At 39.5% G+C, this 21064-nt stretch overlaps 1 protein-coding gene across 2 annotated transcripts in view; it reads left to right on the top strand.

Annotated features, from left to right (window-relative positions):
• Positions 1-21064, top strand: part of Itga1 (integrin subunit alpha 1) — a 152988-nt gene that overhangs the window by 82134 nt on the left and 49790 nt on the right. For both annotated transcript variants that reach the window (XM_031360506.1, XM_031360505.1), the window contains exons 7-11: positions 5306-5454; positions 9548-9698; positions 14924-15089; positions 19682-19755; positions 20433-20577. In XM_031360506.1, coding sequence (XP_031216366.1) covers positions 5306-5454; positions 9548-9698; positions 14924-15089; positions 19682-19755; positions 20433-20577 — 685 coding nt within the window. The remainder of the gene's footprint in view (positions 1-5305; positions 5455-9547; positions 9699-14923; positions 15090-19681; positions 19756-20432; positions 20578-21064) is intronic.

Raw genomic sequence — 21064 nt, 5'->3', positions numbered from 1 at the left:
TTTCTTTTTTTTTTTTGCTTGTTTTTGTGCACCTGTTTGGTTTGAGAGACAGGAGTTAATGTGGCCCAGTGTGGCCTTGGACTCACTGCACAGTAGAGAGTGACCTTGAACTCCTAATCTTTGCTTTCTGAATGTTGAGATGACACTTTTGTCAAGTTTGTCACCAGATCTTTTGTTGTACTTAATCAAGAGGGTCAAGCACATCTCCCTAGTGTTACCCATGACTCTTTCAAAGATCTCTGAATAAGTCTGTCCCCTGTGACTGTCTATCAGTCCTCGGTAGTACCAGAGCCCATTGGTACTACATTTATCTGCTCTTGCTGATACTGTATGCTCTTGCCCTTCTCCTTTAAAGAATGTCACATTGAACCCACTTGTTTCTTTCAGCTGTGAATCTTCCCCTCCCAGCTTAACAAAAATATCTAGAATATTCCCATGTGAACTGTTTGTTACAGCTCCTATTCTACTCTTGAGTTTCTGTACCTCCCAATACAGCTGCACAGCTTCAGGTTAAGGACAACCATTGGTTGATTTTTCCTATCTTCAGTTGCCCACATAGCCTAGATTCCTTTCATTATCCTCCTGAAATATGTCCCAGGATCTAGGCTATTTTATTCCTTTCCATAGCATTTTCTAGTCTGCTTAAAGTTTCTCCCTGGCCAGATGCTCCACCATGAAGTTTGCATTGTGAAGTGGTGAATATGAACCTTCCTTGTCCTCTTGACTCCCAGGACCTGTCTTTGTTGCTGAGCTCATTTTATATCTCTAATTTTCATATTGACTTACTTTGTGTACATTTTCATATGCATCATGCTAGTGTGGACTTGTTTCATCTGCCCTAAGTTAGAAGCTAGTTTTGATCAGAAATCATCTATATTGACTTGAGTCTCACCAGCACTCAGCGCAATAGTACATGTGTGTATTATTACTTGAGTCTTGTGATAAAAGTTAACAAATCTCCCCTTCCCAGCAAATAAAAGCAGAAGGCTTTATCCTGTCTAGTTTCTAAGGAAATACACATGTAGCCTAGGCCATTAGTCAACACTGAAGGTCACCTCCCATAGGATCTGTGTTTCTCCTAGCTTCTCTTCTCATTTCCCACACTCTGTGAATTACTCTTGCTCTGCTTGTCATTATTTCTTTGCTATCTCAGTTTTCCACATGCTTCTGCACATGGTTAAGTCATCTGTTAGGAATGTATGGGGGGCAACCATGAGCAAAACAAAGAGACAGGAAGGGATAAAAGACCGTGAGAAGCTATGACATCATTCGTGTTCTATACCCTGCCGGCCCCTGGAAACTTCAATAAGCTTGTAAAGATAAGAGATGCACAGCACCATTGAGAAGAATGAAGTGTAGACAAGTTCGCCTCTCAGTTCTCAGAAGAGAAAGGCCAGTGGTCGCATGACAGACTATGTTGACAGCTAGGTAAGAAGTGATTTGCAAGGAAGGTAGAGTTGAGTCTTATAGAGTGAATAGAGAAAAAATGGAAGGGGAGGAGAGGGAGAAAGAGAGAGGGGGGTTATACTCTAAGGATGACTGAAGATGGCATTCATAAAGTAAGCCAAACTACTGATGGATGGGAGAGAAAATTTTTTTCTTTTCTTTTCTTTTCTTTTCTTTTCTTTTCTTTTCTTTTCTTTTGTATTTTCGTGTTTTGAGACAGGGTTTCTCTCTGTAGCCCTGACTGTCTTGGAACTCCCTCAGCAGACAAGGCTGGCCTCAAACACATAGATAGAGAGCAATCAGATACTGATCTGCCTTCCTCTGCTTCCTGAGTACTGGGATTAAGGGCGTGTGCCACCACTGCCTGGTATTAACTTCCTTTTTTTTTAAAAAAAAAGGAACCTGGCATTTCAATAAGTAACATGACATTTTATCTCTTTTCTTTTCAAAAATGTCCAACCATTTTTCAGCATGAAGAGCCTTAGGGGATTTAGAGAGGGGAACTGATATGGTAGCTGCAGCATTTCAGTTGTCTCATTCTTCTCTGGCAGGACTTGAGGGTGGGCATTCAGAGGACAACCATTGCTGTGATTGAGGTTCAAGGCCATGATGTGTGGCCTGGGCTTAGGTAGGAATGGAGAAGCACAGCCAAGGCCTAAGGCCCAGTTCCCAAGAGTAGATTATTGGAGGAGGATTCCCATGGTATTGATTATTAGGGAAGCACTTCCAGTAGAAAACGAGGAAAGATCTGGGGGAACAAAGCAGATAGTGAGGTCCAGGCCTCAGCCTTATCTGAAAGGAATGTGGAGCTTGAGTTTAGGCACTGGTCTGTTCTCCTCTGCACTTAGACACTGCCTAATGGAGGGTTGGGAAAAAGAAAAGTTCTTGAAGGTTCCTGTTCTTTAAATTTTTAAAGCAAAACAGTTTAGGACGTATTATAAGATTAACGATAGATGATAGGCAGATGATGAATATATATAGTCATCTATGTATTATGTATCTATTTAGCATATATATACATAGACAGACACATAGACAGACAGACAGACATGATAGATACCTACATACATACAGGATAGAGAGACAAATAGTTGACAGACAGATTAGGTATGTAGGTGGATAGATAGATAGATAGATAGATAGATAGATAGATAGATAGATAGAAAGATAGATACATAGATACATAGATATATAGATAGATACATAGACACAGATACATAGATAGATACATAGATAGTTGATAAATACATAAAGAATAGGAACACAGAGATAGACAAATAGATGGTAGTTAGAAAGACAGACAGATAAATAAGGGACAAATAGATAGGAATAAAATATAAAGAACTTATCTCTGACTTACTGTATGTACTACTTTTTCTACTGCTGTGATAAAACACCATAACCAAAGCAACTTATAGAAGAAAGAGTATATTTGGCTTAAGATTCCAGAGGAATATGGACCCAAAGATGACAGCAAGCAGTAGATGTGGCAACTAGAGCAGAAACTGAACCACAAGTGTGAAACAGAGAATGAACTAGAAAAGGTGTGAGTCTTTAGCTCTCCAAGCCCACTTCCAGTGACACATTACTTCCAGAAAGGTGACACAACTCCTAAATCTCCCCACCCAATGCCCCTCATTGGGGATTAAATTCTGAAGCATTATAGTCTCTGGGAGACATTCTCATTCAAGCCACCACACCAAGATTTTTAGTCTTTTAGTTTTTAGCGTGGAGATAATTTACTCAGATAATCCAACATTCACAGCAGTTTTTTTGAGACATGTAAGCCATGTTGAAGTGAAGTACTAACACTTGCCTAGCATCCAGTGGCCTTGAATAGTTGGCATGATTTCTGTCCCTTTCCTGTGACTTTGTTTTTAAGCACAGTTGCAATAAGTACTTTCCCTGAGAGAGTTAACAGCTCTTGACAAAAGATCTGATTGAAATCTATAAATGGGAACAAATTCCATCCATTAGAAGCAAGTTGTATGACTGTTAGGAGGGGCTCAAATGTGAGGTCCCATTTGAGAGTCATAGACGTAACTGTAGAGGGAGACCAATATACAAGTGTGGTGATTTTTGTGTAGAAACATTTGGCACTGCACAATCACACACAAAGAAGATCGTGGATTTAGCTAGAGTTGGAAGTTCCTCAGGTGAGTTAGTGGAGGGGAAGAGAGGTTAAATGAGTTAAAGTTTTGCAAGTAAATAACTATAGTCATTGTATCATAGAATCTAACCTTAAAATATTAGGTTATTGAAGATTATTGGCAGTTGTGAAGTCTTGATGTGTTCACTGATATCTTAGATGAAATAGACAAATGAGCAGATGTTGATGGGCAGAGGGGAGAACCCTTGGGATTAAGACTGAGGAGCTATTGCTCTTGTAGATGTTAGAGTCAAATATAGGCCCTTAAGGAGAAGTTTCAACCATGAGCCAGAGGGAAAGATTCTCAGGGCTCACAGATCAAAGGCAAGAGAGAAGAGGATATTCTATGCTGTTACAAGAACGACGGGGGTAGGAGTCTTCACTGTTTTAGACTCCTGATTAATTAAATAAAAATGTGAAAATAAAAGTGAGGTGAGAGGTCTTAAATTCACAAACAAATGACATCATGAAAGTGTTTGTGAGACTTGGTATTTACAATTAGGGATAATGAATATCTTACTGACAAAAGTATTTCATTTCCATTTATATTGCATATTTATAAAGGCAACAAGTGAAAAAGGTTTATGAGTTCCTCTTCCTGAGGTCAATATCCCTCAAGATTAATAATCTGAATATCTATTGTTATTAGAGAAACTAATTTTAAATCTAAAAAAAAGTGTAATTAAAACATCTATCATATTTTAATATAAGTCAAAAATAACCTGAATCAGAGCCATGGTTTTGTTCTCATTTGTTTTTAATCTCTCTTGTAACTAGTTGGCTAAGTCCTACCCTTTATTCTCATAAGGAATAAAATCCCAATGTAATAAATAACCCATGGTCTTTGGATGTATAGCAAAGGAATTGGGAAGAAATTTTTAACCCATGGAAGAACAAGGTTATCCTAGGCTAGAATAAGCAGAGTTCATGCTCATTCAGATTATAACACAGGCCTCATTTCACAACTACATAGATTCTCCAAGTTCCTTGTTTTAACCTCATGACTGGCTGCACAACTATAAGGGAGAATTAATATATTCTATTTTTCCAAACATTGACAACTATTTTGTCTGTCTATTCACACTTGTGTAGCTCAGAGGTTCCTTTAAATTACTAGAAGCTAGCAATGCATGGTATCTGAAGAATGGGGGCATTCGTGGAGGGGAATGGTTTTGACATTTTTGAGACTGGATCTCTTTCTATCTCTTCATTGGAGCATGAGCTTGATATTGTTTTGTTCTTTTGTTTTGTTGCCTTCCCTACTGAGATTGAACCCAGGGTCCCATGCATGTGAAACACATCCTTTACCATTGAGCTATACCCCCAGACATTAAATTAATTTTTAAGACTCTGTTTCCTCATTTATTAAATGTGATAATGTGTCACTATACTATGAATCAGTCATATAAGAAAATAGAACAAAAGAATGTTAAAAATATAGCACAGTATGGTCTGTGAGCCTAATGGAATCATTGGGTAAATTTTTTTCTTATTAGATAGAACGTAATTGCAATTTTATTGTTTTTGTTTGGGCTGTTTATATTTGCCACGGTTATTGCTATCAAGGTAGAAGGCTTTACATAGTGATCAGTTGTGACACTTAACCTGAAAAGCTAAAAGGTATTCTACTGGCTCTACATGTTTAAACTCAATAAAAATGAACAGGGAATCTTGCTAGATGCATGACTCAACAGTGGCTTGCTGTTTCAGGTTGGAATTGTACAATATGGAGAGAATGTAACGCATGAGTTCAACCTCAATAAGTATTCATCGACAGAAGAGGTCCTTGTGGCAGCAAACAAAATAGGCCGAAGGGGTGGTCTCCAAACAATGACGGCCCTTGGAATAGACACAGCTAGGTGAGCGTTAAAAATGCTACTGGTAAGACTTTATAGGTGGAGCTTCTGACATTCCTAGAAGACAGACTCTCACAGCAAATGTTCTGATCCTTTGGTTCTCACAACCTTTCTGTCTCCTCTTCTGCGGTGTTCCTGAGCCTTGGGTACAGCAGTTGTTTTGTAGCTGTTTCCATTGGTCAGCCCTGAAAACATACATACAAGTAACATTATGCAGACTGAGCAGAGTTTTTTTTTTAAAATAATGTGTGTTTGTGTGTGTGTGTGTGTGTGTGTGTGTGTGTGTGTATACATATGGTAGCAATTAATGAAAAAAATAGGTCATGAACTTGAAAAAGGGTTAACAGGGGTATATGGGAAGATTCGGAAAGAGGAAGGAGAAGTGATGGATTTATATTATAATCTCAAAAAAAAGTAAAAATAAATAATACGAAAGACCATGGCAGTACAACAGCTAGCTAGCCTTGCCTTTGGAGGGTTGACTCAGGGTTTACCTTGACAACACTCAATATCATATTTCGTTTCAAATTCCGTTAAAAAGACTTATTACTACACAATCACTTTGGACAGTAATATAGCAACATGACTCTACTTACCTTTTCTTTCATTTCAAGGATCTATCTGATGGTGAATCAATTAGGAACTTAACATTAATCTCTTTCATTATATTGCTATGAACTGATGGTTAATATTCATGCTTATATCCATTTGGTTTTTTATTTTTAATTTCTAGGCATACCAATGAATGGATTAAAATATAGTCCATGTCTACTCAGTTTACATTTTCTACCATGGACTTGTATATCTAGCACTTGATATAGGATTTTTGTAACTTCCATATAGGCATGTGTGTGTGTGTGTGTGTGTGTGTGTGTGTGCGCTAGTGTAGGAAATAAGGTATTACAATCAAAAGACTAGTAAAAATGAAGCAATTTTTAATATACTGTACTGCAGAAAGGGATGCTGGCATACAGGGAAGGCAAACATGGCCAGCATACTGATTTGGAACAAGTCATTCATTTTTAAAATCTTCCACAAATGCCCCAAATTCCTATCCTCTTCTTGTATTGATCAGGACTGTACCCCTCTCAAACTGAACATTTTATTGGCCTGGGGCACAAAGCCCTGTACAGTAATCAACCTGGGGGTTGTGGCTATTCCCACAGCACCCCAACCCCACCTCCATCCCACTCCACTCCAACCCCACCCCACTTTTCTGATCCCGAGCTCAGTCAAGTTACAAGACTTGACTGGGCTCAGTTACAAGACTGCTTGTAACTACCAACTCCCAGATTTGTGAGACAAGCAAGATGCTAGATGCCAATGGTGGGGAGACAAGCCTAATAGCTCCTACAACTCTGATGGCCTGTAACAAATAGATCCTCGCTCTGTCTTCCGTGTGTGTGTGTGTGTGTGTGTGTGTGTGTGTGTGTGTGTGTGTGTGTGTTCATTCAAGGTGACTGGGCTATTTCCCTGGTCCCATATAATTTTTTTGCTTTGTTTTATTTTTTGAGACATGGTATCTCTGTGTAGCCCTGGCTGTCCTTGAACTCACTCTCTATGTTCTCCAGTCTCATTTAGTTCTTATCTCTGGCTCTTCCTTCTGCTGTTATTATCAAATCCAGGAAACTTTTCAGCAAACCCTAAGTCACAAGGAGCTTCAGAAGGGTTTTGATTCATATTACACATTCTTCTGTTAAGTAGTTTCAACCTCTGGACTCTCAGCTGATTTTGAAAAGCTAATTTATCATGTTTACAGTCCACCTGCCTGTGAATCAATGCCATTTGGAAGGTAACAACATTCAGTAATGCTAGGAAAGCATGTGGTTCAAATTTCATGGGAAAACACACACATACTCACACTCTCACACACACAGCACAAACAGCTGGAGTAATTGTGCATTTATCTGCTTAAAGGATTGCAGATTTGCATTCACAGTGAGTACACATGTGTAGGTATTCTGAAAGTGCTTTCAGTAACTGGCTGAGTCTGAACAGACATTCAGAGTTAAGTCAGAGCGTGCTTTGAAAGCACCGAGCCTATAAAGAGTTGTGCATTTTCCAAAGGCAGCTGCCTACGAATGAATATTTATCTCTGTAACTCATGAAAGAATCACCATAGCTGCTTCCACTCCTGGGTAAATGCCACTTGAAATACCATGGCCTTATATGGGGTCTGCCCACATTTCTCGCAGGGCCTCCCCGAGTTTGGGGTTGTGAGAAGAGTCTGTAAGGATGCCGCAGCACTGTTTGTCTTGCACATTAATTTTTCACGAGTAAGCTCAGTTTTGATTGTGTTTTATTCCCTTTAGGAGGGGCCAGTTACAGAAAAATATTTCGAATGTTTTGCAATATGTTATCTCCTTTTTCAGTGAATTCAGTCACCTCGGGTCATTATAGTTTTGGATGTTCCCTTCTTTTTCATTTCTGTACTAGGCTTGCATTATTTAATTACTTATAAAATATGGATTCTCCTGTCGCAAAATAAGTGACCTTCCCAAAGACTCTTAAAATGGGAAAGGGAGGATGATGCCTCATTCCAAGAAAGGACATCGGGTGCTGGGGTTTTAGACTGGATAACTCCTTCAGGAATGTACTTGGGGTGGAAAGGGTGGACTCTGCAGTTCTGCCACTGGCTGCCCTTCTGTTCTAGAACCTCAGCTCTGGTTTCAGGGCAACCAGACTTTCTCTAAATAAGGAGTGCTAATTGTCTCCTTCAGCTGAGATTCATTAAGATCAGCTATGACTTAGGTCTTTCAGAGAATTAGAGAGTCTGGGTGATCTGTTAAGGAAGTAGAATTGTCTAAATCTCACACAATATCCCAGCCCAAACTTCGTTTAAAACTTAGCCATTGCTGGGAAGTGGTGGTGCATGTATGTAAACCCAGCACTCTGGAGGCAGAGGCAGATGGATCTCTATGAGTTCCTGGACAGCTGGTCTACAGAGCGAGTTCTAGGACAGAGAAACCATCTTGAAAAACAAAAACAAACAAACACACCCACCACCAACAACAACAACAGAAAAACAAACTCAGCCTTTGATATATTTCTCCGTCTTTGTTTAAACATTTAAAGAAATCTGAAATAATTTATTGTTTATCACTTTACATCCCAATCACAGCTCCTCTCACTTCCCAGAGCCCCTCCCAACATGCCCCTTTCCCTTCTCCCTTGGATAATAACACCCTGGCACATCAAGTTACTGCAGGACTGGGAATATCTTCTCCTACTGAGGCCAGACGAGGTAGCCCAGCTAGGGAAACGGGATCCACAGACAAGCAATGGCGTTAAAGACAGCCCCCAATCCAGTTGTTAGAGGACCCTCATAAGACCAAGCTGCACATCTGTTACCTATGTGCAGGAGGGGGGATTACATCCAGCCCATGTATGCTCTTTGGTCAGTAGTTCACTCTCTGGGAGCCCCAAGAGTTCAGGTTAGTTGACACTGTTGATCTTTCTATGAAGTGCCTATCCCCTATAGGTCCCTCAATACTTCCTCCAACTCTCCCACAAGACTTCCCATGGCTCAGCTTTTAATACAAGGACAAGTAGAGATTTAATGTAGATAAGTGTGTGTGGGGGGGTTCATTTGATAAAAACTTATTTAGAGAAATACTGTAAGTTGGGGGATTTATGCTAGACCAACTTGACCTGGTTCTTGCTGAAGGTAAGTGAAGTAGGAAAAATTCCTCTTTCTATGGACTCCACAGTCCAAGGTTCACTTCTGAAGAACATGAACATTCTCCACACTGACACCAGTCACAACATTTCTTAAAAGTTTTCAAAGAAAGAAACGCTAGAGTGATTTTAAAGTATGGGCATATGTGGTAAGTGTTAAAATGGCGAGTTGCTGTCATGTGGAAACCCTGTGGAACTGTTGCAGACAAAATCGCAGTGACTGACACTGAAGTGTCACCTCTCACCTCTGACAGTGAAGTCCATGGTCATCCTGAAGTGATGTACCAGGCTGTATAGAATGGCTATATTCTTGTTTTTTGTTTTGTTGTGATTTTTTTGTTTTTTGGTTTTTTTTTGGTTTTTTGCTTAACTTTGGGCTGAATTTGATCAGCCTCCCTTTGGTCTGTTTTCCCTTCAGGAAAGAGGCATTCACTGAAGCTCGGGGAGCCAGAAGGGGAGTGAAAAAAGTTATGGTTATTGTGACTGATGGAGAATCACATGACAATTATCGCCTGAAACAGGTCATCCAAGACTGTGAAGATGAAAACATTCAGCGATTTTCCATAGCTGTAAGTACCTTGTTAGCAAGGATTTGGAAACTCATGAGACAGCCATCAGATACTAAGCAATAAACATTACCTCTCAGTTAGTAATAGTTGCTGAAATTTGAGAAGCCAGGTTCAGAAGATGTCTTTTATAATCATCCACTAACAAGCCAATCGTGGTATTTCTGTAGCACCTTCTATCTGTCTGCTTATGCTGTGCCAGGTCTTCACATTTCCCAGATGTAAGACATAGAAGGGAATGGAAGGCAGGGTGTAGGAAGGGGCAGAGGACACTGTGGCAGGGCCACACATTACCTTTGTACAGGTTCTTTGCTGGGACAGGAGAGCAAGTTCTTAATACTCCAAGCTTCAGTATCTTCTTCTGTCAGACACTGTGTCTTTTCTGTCAGTCTGTCTGCCTCTCTCACCACATGAAGACACCAGTGGCCACAATAAACATCATCTCTGTCTCTCATCCTTTCAAGGTATTCACAACCATAAGCTCTTAGGAGCCTTGTGTTTAAGAGATAAAAGGGATCCGAGTCTCTTCCTTGTTTAGAAATCTTCAGAGAATTCCCCATAGATCACATCTGGTCCTTCCTTTCAGCCACCAATTTTTAGCCCTGCATGTGTCTTCAGTCTACGGGCAGGCCTCTCTTATATCTGAAATCAACTGTTCTTTCATCCTAAAATTATTTAATTAATTTTTTTTTGTGTGTGTGTGAGCAAGGAGAAAAGATTCAAAACCCTAAGAGCTCAACCTGAACTCTTTACAAACAATAATTATATACTGTCCACAAAAAAAGCATGAATGATGTTAGGAAGTAGGAGGAGGGTTCATAAACAGAAAAAAAGTTCCAGGACATTATTCCCAGCTTCCTAGGGGCAAGGCATTCCAATTTATTAGCAAGATGATCCATTGTATAAAAGTTCATTTGCCAATTATTATCAAATTATTTATTACCTCTTCTGCTGCTACAATGTAACTATTTTTGAATCCATGGATGAGAATAATTTCAAATGCCCTTACCTTCACTCAGGAAAATGTCCAAATAATGAGTGACATTTAGTCTATGGCTGATCTCTCTCTTCAGTGTATAAAGCTAGAGTTTGCTCACTGGTTCCAGACATCTGAGTATGAGAGATGATCTCATTTTTCTACTTCCCCCAGAAGACCTAGTTGGCATTCCAAGTACCATGGGTGCAGATCATAAACAATATTAGCCATCATCAGAATTAATAGTATTGGTGTTGAGGATGTAGTTCAGCCTAGATTGCTTGCCTCCCTCATGGGAACACTTAAAGACTCAGCACAAGCGCACAAAACTAACATTTGGGAAGCTTCCCCAGAATGATAATGTCAGTGCACAACGTTTTAAGTGAATCTGGCATTTTGCATCATGTCTGGAGATGGGGTCAGATAGCCATACATTGCCTCTCATCTAGTCAAAAGGAAATTTCAAAATTCCATTCATCTTCATGGAGAACCATATATTGATGTGTTTCCTATTTAACCAGTGAGTTATTATCAAACTGCTCTAAAAAGCTGTATAAACAAAAAGAAAAAAAGAAAAAAGAAAATTTTATTTAAAGATAATTATTTATTATTTTTCCTAATTTGTGTCTTTTTTCCCTAGTATATCATGTTTATGTTAAAAGATGTTATTTGAGACTAAACTAGAAAATAAGACATGTGTGTTACTTTCTCTCCTTTGTGCAACAATACAGAAAGTCTTCAGGAATCTCAGAGTCCATTTATGCTAAATGCATCCACACAAATACAAACTCCACCTCAGTTGTTGTATGGACAGTTCTCTGTCTCAATTGTCTGAACTAATCCTTCTACTCTGTCTGTTTGCCAGTATTTGATCCTGAATAAGACAGAAATGTATTTTGACAGGAAATGGCTCCCTCAGAGAATTAAATATTGGTAATATAAATTCCCTATTTTAAAGATTCAAATATGTCCTGTTAAATTTTCATATTTGGAGAGGTCATGAGTTGGCTTTTAGTCATCCATTTCTGTCAATGGAGAGTATTAGATTGGTCCATCAGGCATCATTAGATATTCAGAGACTACTCTTAGGTGATAATGGCTGAGAAGTGTAAATTACTTATTGCACTCAAATGTAGATGAGACACCAGTAAGGATCTTGGCATTCCATTTATGTTTTCAAATAAAAGACACAATGCTACACCTGAATGCACTGCATACTTTACTTTGACATCTCTGCCTCAAGAAGATTTCAGTTGTGAATACTTCTTTCAGGTAGATATTAGCAGAGTTAAAATGCTTAGAGTAGACAGACTTGAGATGTATGAAGCAGTAAAAAAACTATTAGCTGTATTATTTAAGTTTCTTATTTGTTTTAATAGAAAACATTTTTACAAGCTACTAGACCCTTGGGTGATAGATCCCAAAAGGTTTCTGTCGCTGTTCTCACCCATGATATAAGATGCTTCAAGGTCAGATGGGAGTCAAAGTAACTCCTGCATTTGAGTATATTTTTACCTATTTTATTTTTACTCTTTAAATATACCATGTGGCTACTTTTACAGTTAGATAAATCCACTTGCCTCCCTCCTGTCACACTTACCAAAAAATTCACTTCACAATTAACAACTTCAACCAGGTATGCCCTAATACTCAGCTATTAAATCTGTTTTATGTATATTTTGAATTTCATCAATTTTAGATGAAATGGGAGCTGATGTATTGATCCAATAGTTAGCCCAGAACACCCTAGGTCAGAAGCAACCCGGACCAATGAAGGTTTGTTATCCTAGGATGATAACAAAATCTATAGAACAAGTGAAGCAGTAGGGAACTCAGAGGAACCCACACAGTTCTGAACCTAAGTGGCGTGCAGGGTACCTGGGTACCAGCTCCAAGTTTCCTTGGGCACATGATTTCCCAACGCACTGGGTAATCCTTCCTAGATTCATTGTATGTACATCAAACCTGTGCACGAGCTAGCATGCACTGGGTCTCTGGGGTCTGAAAAGGGAAGAGGAGGGAGTTGGCTTGAAGTCTTCTAGTGTTGAAATGTGACATTTCCTCTGTGCTGGTCACCGATGTTCCCCAGGGAAAGGGGCAAGCGCATCACATGAAGCTTTCATGCATCTGTGGACAGGAGCTGATTCAACTCACAATTCTCACATTAACGCTTAGTGTGCATCAGAGTGATGCCGACATTGCTTTCAGCCACTGTTCATAGTGAGAAGCAAGTAAGTCTGTCGTAGGTCATAGGAAGAACTATGTAACTTAGATTTTCCCCCATTTTTGTTAGTATATATCCATATGTCTTATCAAAATATCACTCTAACCTACCATCCCAAACCACACTTTAAAACTACATGTATATGCCTGGATAACCATCAGGCAAAATTGCATGCTTACAATTCCTTGGTCTTCTTAAAACATGTTGTGGTATTAGTGTCCATATATCTGAAAAATGTACTTCAATAGTGGTTTAATGGTTTTTAACTTTATAGGACATAAAAGCGGCTATGTCATATATAATAGTTAAAACTTCTTTTATGATTCTAAAGTTGTATCTTGGATTAAGGTGTTTTTTAAAAGATTTATTTATTATTATACATAAGTACACTGTAGCTGACTTCAGACACACCAGAAGAGGGCTGTGAAATGAGTTTAGAATGTGAAGCCACTAGCTCAACTTTTATTTTCCTACTGTGTCTTTGTTCCTTGGGGCTGCTTCAAGAGTGTTCTGATCTCATTATGGGTGGTGTGAGCCACCATGTGGTTGCTGGGGTTTGAACTCAGGACCTTCGGAAGAGCAGTCAGTGCTCTTACCCGCTGAGCCATCTTGCTAATTAAAACTTTGAAGACATTTACATTTATGTTGTGTGTTCATACAACTTAGTTCTTTCTAAAAGTCAGGCTAACATTTGCATGCAGTGAAAAGTGTGTCAATACAAAGGGTGACTTCAAAGTGCACATTGTAAACAGACCTCTTACATCCATTTCTCTCACTTCCATGAAGTTCCCTGTGCTTTCTTTTCTTCTTTCTTTTCTTCTGTTGCAACCACTTCCATAACTTACTTAGGTTACTGATTCTGGATCCCATGGGAACAGTCACATATTGTGGATTCTTTTGTATTTTGCTTTTCATGCAAGATTATCTATGTGATTTTTTTTATGTGGTGCTCGTTATATTTATTATGCTATCCACCATAGGAATCAACCATCACCTATGCACCTTTATTTACAGGCATTTAAATTGTTCTCAATTTGTGATAGTACAATAAGGGAAGCATGAATATTTACAAGTGAGAACTAATAATCTTCAAGTGTCACTTTTAATGAAACAAAGACTAACTGTGTTTTATTCCAAGAGGAATATTTTCATTATGAAAGAAAAAAGCCTTTAGCTATATGTAGGCAATAGTTCTGCAGTGACTTGATGTGCCAGGGAGGATTGGTACCTAGAAGGGGCCTCCTTCTCAAAAGAGAAAGGGAAGGGAGAGGAGGAGGGGCTATGTGAGGGGACACTGGGAGAGAAGGGGGCAGCGATCAGGATGTAAAGTAAATAAACGAATAAATAAATGGAAAATATGTATGCAGACAAATCAAGAATGGAAATATTGTGATACTAATTTGTTTGATTCTCTTTCCTGATACTGACACTGCCATGCAATTTTAAAGTATAAAATTAGGTCATTTCTTTGTGTTGAGGATTTTTCATTTAAAATTTACATATTATTGTAAACATGGGCATTTTCACACAGGCAAAATTGTATGTGCCTTAAAGAAGAAACATGATTAGTGTGACTTCATGAAAGTTTCAAACTTCTCATAGAAAATGAAATGCACATAAAAGACTTTGTTGCCAGAGAACACATAGAACTTTCATGAGTCTTTAAGAAAAATGCATGTGTATACATGTGTACATGCACACGTGTATAACAATACATGTACACAGACAACTGCCAGTAAGTCCGGCTTCAGGTAGACTTCTTCTCTCTGGCCTCCAAGGGAACCTGCACTTGTATGCACACACCCACCAGACACAAGCATGCATAATGAAAACTAAGATAAATATTTGCAGGAGTCAATATTATAAAAACCACGTACTCAGAAAGCTTCCATAAATATTCCCATAAGCACATAACAATTCTCTGTCCTAAGATATCATGCATAGTCTTGCTTACTGAAAATATGCTTGAGATACTTACTTAACATACAGAAGTTAAAATATGTTCTCGCCATTTTTGCTGTGCCCTAGATCCTTGGCCACTATAACAGGGGGAACTTAAGCACCGAAAAATTTGTGGAGGAGATAAAATCGATCGCAAGTGAGCCCACGGAAAAGCACTTCTTCAACGTGTCGGATGAGTTGGCCCTGGTCACAATTGTTAAAGCTTTAGGAGAAAGGATATTTGCTCTGGAAGGTATGATTGTCTTTCCTAATCCTGTGTACCCTTTTTAAGATTCAAACTTAATGTAATAGGTTTGGGATATTATTCTTAGCACATTGCTAACTCATTCTCACTGTGGGCAATAGCCATCGGGGAATAATTCCCTTTTATATGAATGGAACTACTTTGCCGAAACCCACGTTGGCTAGAAGCTGGCTTTGTTAGGCTGTGACGGTGCACAAGAGCGCTGGGGAGCACAGCGGTCAGCATAGACGTGTGCGAGAACCCAAATGCCCCAGCCCACTTTCTTCCTGGTCTGTGACACAGGCTTAGAATGGGAAGCCACTAGCTCAACTTTTATTTTCCCACTGTGTCTTTGTTCCTTGGGGCTGCTTCAAGAGTGTTCTGATGCAACTACTTCTTTGTTCATTTCCTCTGTAATTTGCCCTTTGTGCATTTCTAAAGATTTTCTCTGAGTTTTGCCTCAAGTCCTTTGGCTGCAGTACTTCATCCGCTATGGTTGTCTAACCATGCCACGCCTCTGAAGAGTTTTCCTTTGACTTTTCCTGTGGTAACTGACTGAAGAGGCTACTGAGCGATGCTAGTCCCTTAGGTGGGAGTGTCGAGTAACAAACAACTAATCTTCTCTGACTGCTAACATCTTTTTCATATTTTTGAAGGCTGTACACTCAGAAGTCACACCCCAGATTTCCACTTGGAGAAACCACATAGAATTCTTTTGCCCTTCTGGGGCATCTTTGTTCCGTTTATTGTCTTCAAGAGGGCACTATCAAAATGTTGCTTCTATAGCTGTTAAAAGCTCTTTCTCCAATTTCCTGGCAGAACCTGTTAATAACAAATGAAAGATACTATGGGGATAAGACATGATTTTGAAAAGGGTAGACTATTTTGAGTGAGTATTTGAGTTCCAGTGAACAAGAAAAATATAGAGAAAAATACTTGTGTATATGTGTGTGCACATGTGAGCATGTGTGTGTATGTGTGTGTGTATGTGTGTGTGTGTGTGTTTGGTGTGGTGGGGACTGAACCCAGGACTTTAAATATGCCAGACAACTGTTCTACAACTTCACTATATCTCCAGTCCAAGAAAGTGATGAAAAGTGACAGTTTTCAGTAGCCCATGCTAACTAATGTTTTGCTTTGCAACTGAGCACACATATATACATGCATATAAAAAGAAAGCCTTCTTAGTACAACTCATGATGGTGCTGTTATATACAGTGCACTGGGTAGCTCTCATCTCTTCGTGCTTGTGCAATTCTCTTTCAGTGGAAATGATGCTAGCTTTACTTGCCCTTTCAGTTCCTGAGTCACAGTCAGTACTCAGGAGCTTGGTTTGTTTGGGGTATGATGAGGACTAAGAGCCCAGGCAGAAGGAATTTCTCTGCCCCCTTTTTTCTGCTATGCTTCCAGAGATGGACCACTTGAGTCCTTATCAGTCTAAAGTCATAGCAGTGTCTGATTGGCTCAGCTGTCCTGCGTTTTGAACACATGTCTCTGTCACACGGCTTTGGTCTTTCAACAGCCATTGGGGATGCTATTTAGCAATAGACCAGGCCATGTTTGCCTAGATTTAATATGGACAGCCTTCCAGCCTTCCAAATCATTGTGCCCTTTTAACTTTTAATAACACAGGCCAAGAAAGAATCTATAAAGGGTTGTGTCTTTTTAATTTTGGGGGATATATTATTTATTTACATTTCAAATGTTATCCCCTTTCCCAGTTTTCCCTGCACAAACTCCCTATCCCATGCCCCTCCTCCTGTTTCTATGAGGGTGCTCCCTATCCACCCTCCCACCTACCCACTCCCACCTCCCCACCATAGCACTTCATTACACTGGGGCATCAAGCCTTCACAGGGCCAAGGGCTTCCCCTCCCATTGATGCCAGCTGCTATATATGCAGCTGTAAGCCTGGGTTCCTCCATGGGTACCCTTTGGTTGGTGGTTTAGTCCTTGGGAGCTCTGGCGGGTCTGGTTGGTTGATATTGTTGTTCTTCCTATGGGGTTGCAATCCCTTTCAGCTCCTTCAGTCCTTCCCTTAACTCCTCCATTGGGGACCCAGTGCTCAGTCTGATGGTTGACTGCCAAGCATCCACCTCTGTATTAGTCAGGATCTGGCAGAGCCTCTCAGGAAACAGCGATATCAGGATCCTGTCAGCAAGCACTTCTTGGAATCAGTAATAGTGTCTGGATTTGGTGTCTGCATATGGGATGGATCCCCAGGTTGGGCAGTCTCTGGATGACCTTTCCTCCAGTCTCTGCTTCACTCTTTGTCCCTGTATTTCCTTTCCTTTAGACATTTTTGAGACTAGAATTACAGTGTTCCTCCTTTTCTTTCTGCCCTCTAGGTGCTCTCATGTAACCCTCCCTGCTATCCTTAAAATTCATGCTTATTATATGTGTATATATTTGTATATGTGTGTGGGTATGTGTGTGCACATATACATCATAGAGATTTTTAAATACAAACTGTCTGGTCTGCATAATATTACATGTATGAGTTGGATTTTCCATAATTACTATTACACTAGTCAGTTATATACCATAAGTACCATTTCTTAATATTCTCTAAGTAAGGAAGCAAATATAACCTATAATTGGCTGGATGCAGTCGCACTGTAGGGTACATGGTTTATTTGCCTGAAATGAAAATTTTAACATTTTTTTCTAACCTAATCAAAACCTCTGTTAAAGTTCCTTCTAAAATGTCCAAATGCTTCAAATCTCTGTATCTAAATACATTATTTTATAAAACTCTCCAAAGATTAAAATACCTTTCTACATCTTACTGCTGCATTTCTTTCTACATCTTACTGCTGCATTATCACAGCTCAAAGCCATGCGGGTTGTCTGCTGCTTCTGTTTTTGTTTACAACACAAGGATCTGCTGGCTTTAGTCCTCCCCTTCAGCCTCCCTGGGGCTGGCACCAAAACGCCAAAGGCAATATGAACATTCAGTACATTTGCCCTTGCTACTTTCATGATGAGATCAGAAAAGGCTTTTCCCCCAGTTGTTTGGGAAATCTCCACTTCCTGTCACTATTTATTTTCCATGGTAAATAGCTGCAGTTAGGAAAGTCTGCCTTGTGAAGCACAATGCCACCTAGTGAGTCAAGCATTCTGAGCATTGACTAAATAGGTCAGGGAATGGTATGTATTTCCCTTTTTTATCGACTTTGGGAAAGGGGCTCACAATCCTGACTAAAAACAGTGTAAGGGTCTGAGTGGGTGGTTTACTCCCCACAAGCCTGTCTGTCAGGGTTGTAAGTAAGAAACTTGGCGTCTGACTGTGGAACGTGTTACGACCGTGGACCCTGTGGAAAGCTGTGTAGATTCTCTTTTTTCCTCAGCTGAAAGCACAGCATCAGCAATGGGTTGGGCGGGGGCGGGGGGCGGGGGGGTGTGCTGATATGTACTACTCTGGTTTTTGCCATCAGTCCTGTAAAAATAAGCATGGAAGTAGCTTGAATCAGCATGTATCAAAAACACATTTTAATTTAAGGTAAAATGCGTCTTAGGTCTTAGTCATTTAAAGGGAAATTTACATGAGAGATTGAAATGATACATTCAGATTACCGATTGATTACCACATTGAATCTAGCTCTGTAAAAACTCAATTACAGATGCATTCTTTCTACTTCTGTGCCAGTAAATAAATAGTAAACCTGTTTCATTTCACAAATCTAATGATTCTCATGCTTCATTTGACAGACAGGCTGACATGTCCAAAAATGACGTTATTTTCTTTAACTTATTTTTAAGACCAAATAAACCAGTTACTCCCTGGAAGTGAGTAGATGGACATTCGCTCAGTCCCCAGGAAGCTGTGGCTTCTCCTCTGGAAATAGTTTGAGAAGGCTGCAGCTCCAATCAATGATCCCCCTTGTCTGTATTTCAGCCATGAGCTTCCAAACTGGGGCTTTAAAAATATAACGTTCCTTTAAAAATATATATATATAGATTCAGATGGGACTCAAACTGGAGCTACATGAGAAAGTCACCTACTGAGGTGAATGAGCCTCACATCCAGCATTAGAACCAACGTGAGCTGGCATCTTTAAGGTCATCACACCATGATACCTTGAAAGGATGCATGGTCCTGAGTGTTTGTAGGTGGGTCTATTGAGTTGGGAATCTCTTTAAATACAGAAGCAAAGAGTTCTTTGGCCGATAAGGTATCGAAGTTAGCTCTGATGAGGTTCCCACGTCAAGTAGACAAGACAGTGAATTTCTACTGGAGTAATTCTGTTTTCCAAAGGACCATGGAATCACACATAGCTACAGCACAGAACTGATAATTAGGCTGACTTGCTAAAATTATATGTTATTTTAAACTTAGTTTTAAGACAAAATAAACTCTCCGCAAGAAAGTAGACCAACATTCCCTTAGCAAGGACAGGAGGCCAATGTGTCAGAATGAGAAATAAGAGCCCCTTCACTAGCTCAGCCCTGCCTAGGAGTTTTGTTTGAGAAGTACATGGCTGAGAGTTCCCTGAAGTGTCCCATAGCTCTGTTGGCAAGTCTCCAGGTTCCAGCAGGTCAACAGCAGCCTAAAAGACCTTGTTAGTCACTTACTGTGGTTTCTTTACTATATTGTACAGCTACAGCTGACCAGTCAGCAGCTTCATTTGAAATGGAAATGTCTCAGACCGGCTTCAGTGCTCATTATTCACAGGTATGTTGACCATATGCTAGAAAGAAATACCTTTTCTACAAGGTTTCCTCCCCTAAGCAGTGCCCAGGCATCAATTGTATAAAGATAGCCTTGAAGTTTATGGTGGGGGCAGCTCTGTGGGCCGCATGCTGAAGTTTAATCCAAATGGGAAAATGGCATCTCACAAGCTGCTTATTGGGAGCATTCTCCATCCACTTCTCCATTTTACCCGTTGTTAACTGTGAACAAGACAGTCTGAGCTCTGCTGAATGTACCTGTGTATCTAATGAAATGAAATACTTAAGATATTTGTTTATAATGCAGACAGTTAAGGTTGTATTCTGCTAAAAGTCCTTAAAAGAATAAGATGTAGGTTTGTTTTGTTTTGTTATTTCATTATTTTAGTTCTGTTTTGTACCGAGAAAAGTATAAAAAGGCAAGAAGAGAGGACTCACACTCATTATACAGGGATATAGACATCTCAATGTGGCAGTTACATAATGTGCCTCGGCTTCCTTTTTCAATAAAATGGGGATTGTAATATTGGATCCTTATAGAGTTACTGTGAAGACTAAATGAATGAATTTATGTAAAGTACTTTGACTTATATTCATATACATATGAACTATGATCATATTCCTAATGCTACATAAGTGTTTGCCCATACCATTTTATTGCCCTTTGTACTCATGCCTTAGGACTGGGTCATGCTTGGAGCAGTGGGAGCCTATGACTGGAACGGAACTGTGGTCATGCAGAAAGCTAACCAGATTGTCATCCCTCATAACACCACCTTTCAAACTGAGCCTACCAAGATGAACGAGCCTCTTGCTTCTTATTTAGGTAAGGCTTGGGTGCAACCTTGATGCTTCATTTCACTATACCTAAATATCTTGTTCTGGGATACTCAGGAAAGCTGCCACAAATACTGAGTGCATATGTTGTGCCAAATATATTAAACAAACTAAAAAAACAGCAGAACAATGAGCATTGTTTTGAATGAGAAATGATGAAGAAATAAGCAATCTCTCTTAGAAGGCTCTGGGTTAAGACAGAAATGACAGAAATAGGGGGAGTTAACTCAGTTCTGAAATCTTCATAACCTAAGATTCTGTGAGATCATTATATATAAAATACCTTGAGATCAAGAACCAGTTTTACCTAAACCTTCTTTCTGTCCTAGATAGAACAAGTATTGGCTATTTACTTTCATATGTAATAGATGTCTTTGTATAGTTCCTATGAAAAGTAGGTGATGGTATATTTAAAGAGTCACAGAAAGAATTACACTATGTTCAGAAATTTACGTTATCCTAAAAAAAACAAAAAA

The sequence above is a fragment of the Mastomys coucha genome, unplaced genomic scaffold (genome assembly GCF_008632895.1).
Source record: "Mastomys coucha isolate ucsf_1 unplaced genomic scaffold, UCSF_Mcou_1 pScaffold8, whole genome shotgun sequence".
NCBI classification, from domain to species: Eukaryota; Metazoa; Chordata; class Mammalia; order Rodentia; family Muridae; genus Mastomys; species Mastomys coucha.
The sequence above is the reverse complement of the archived record's forward strand: the minus strand, read 5'-3'. Positions and strand labels throughout refer to the sequence as shown.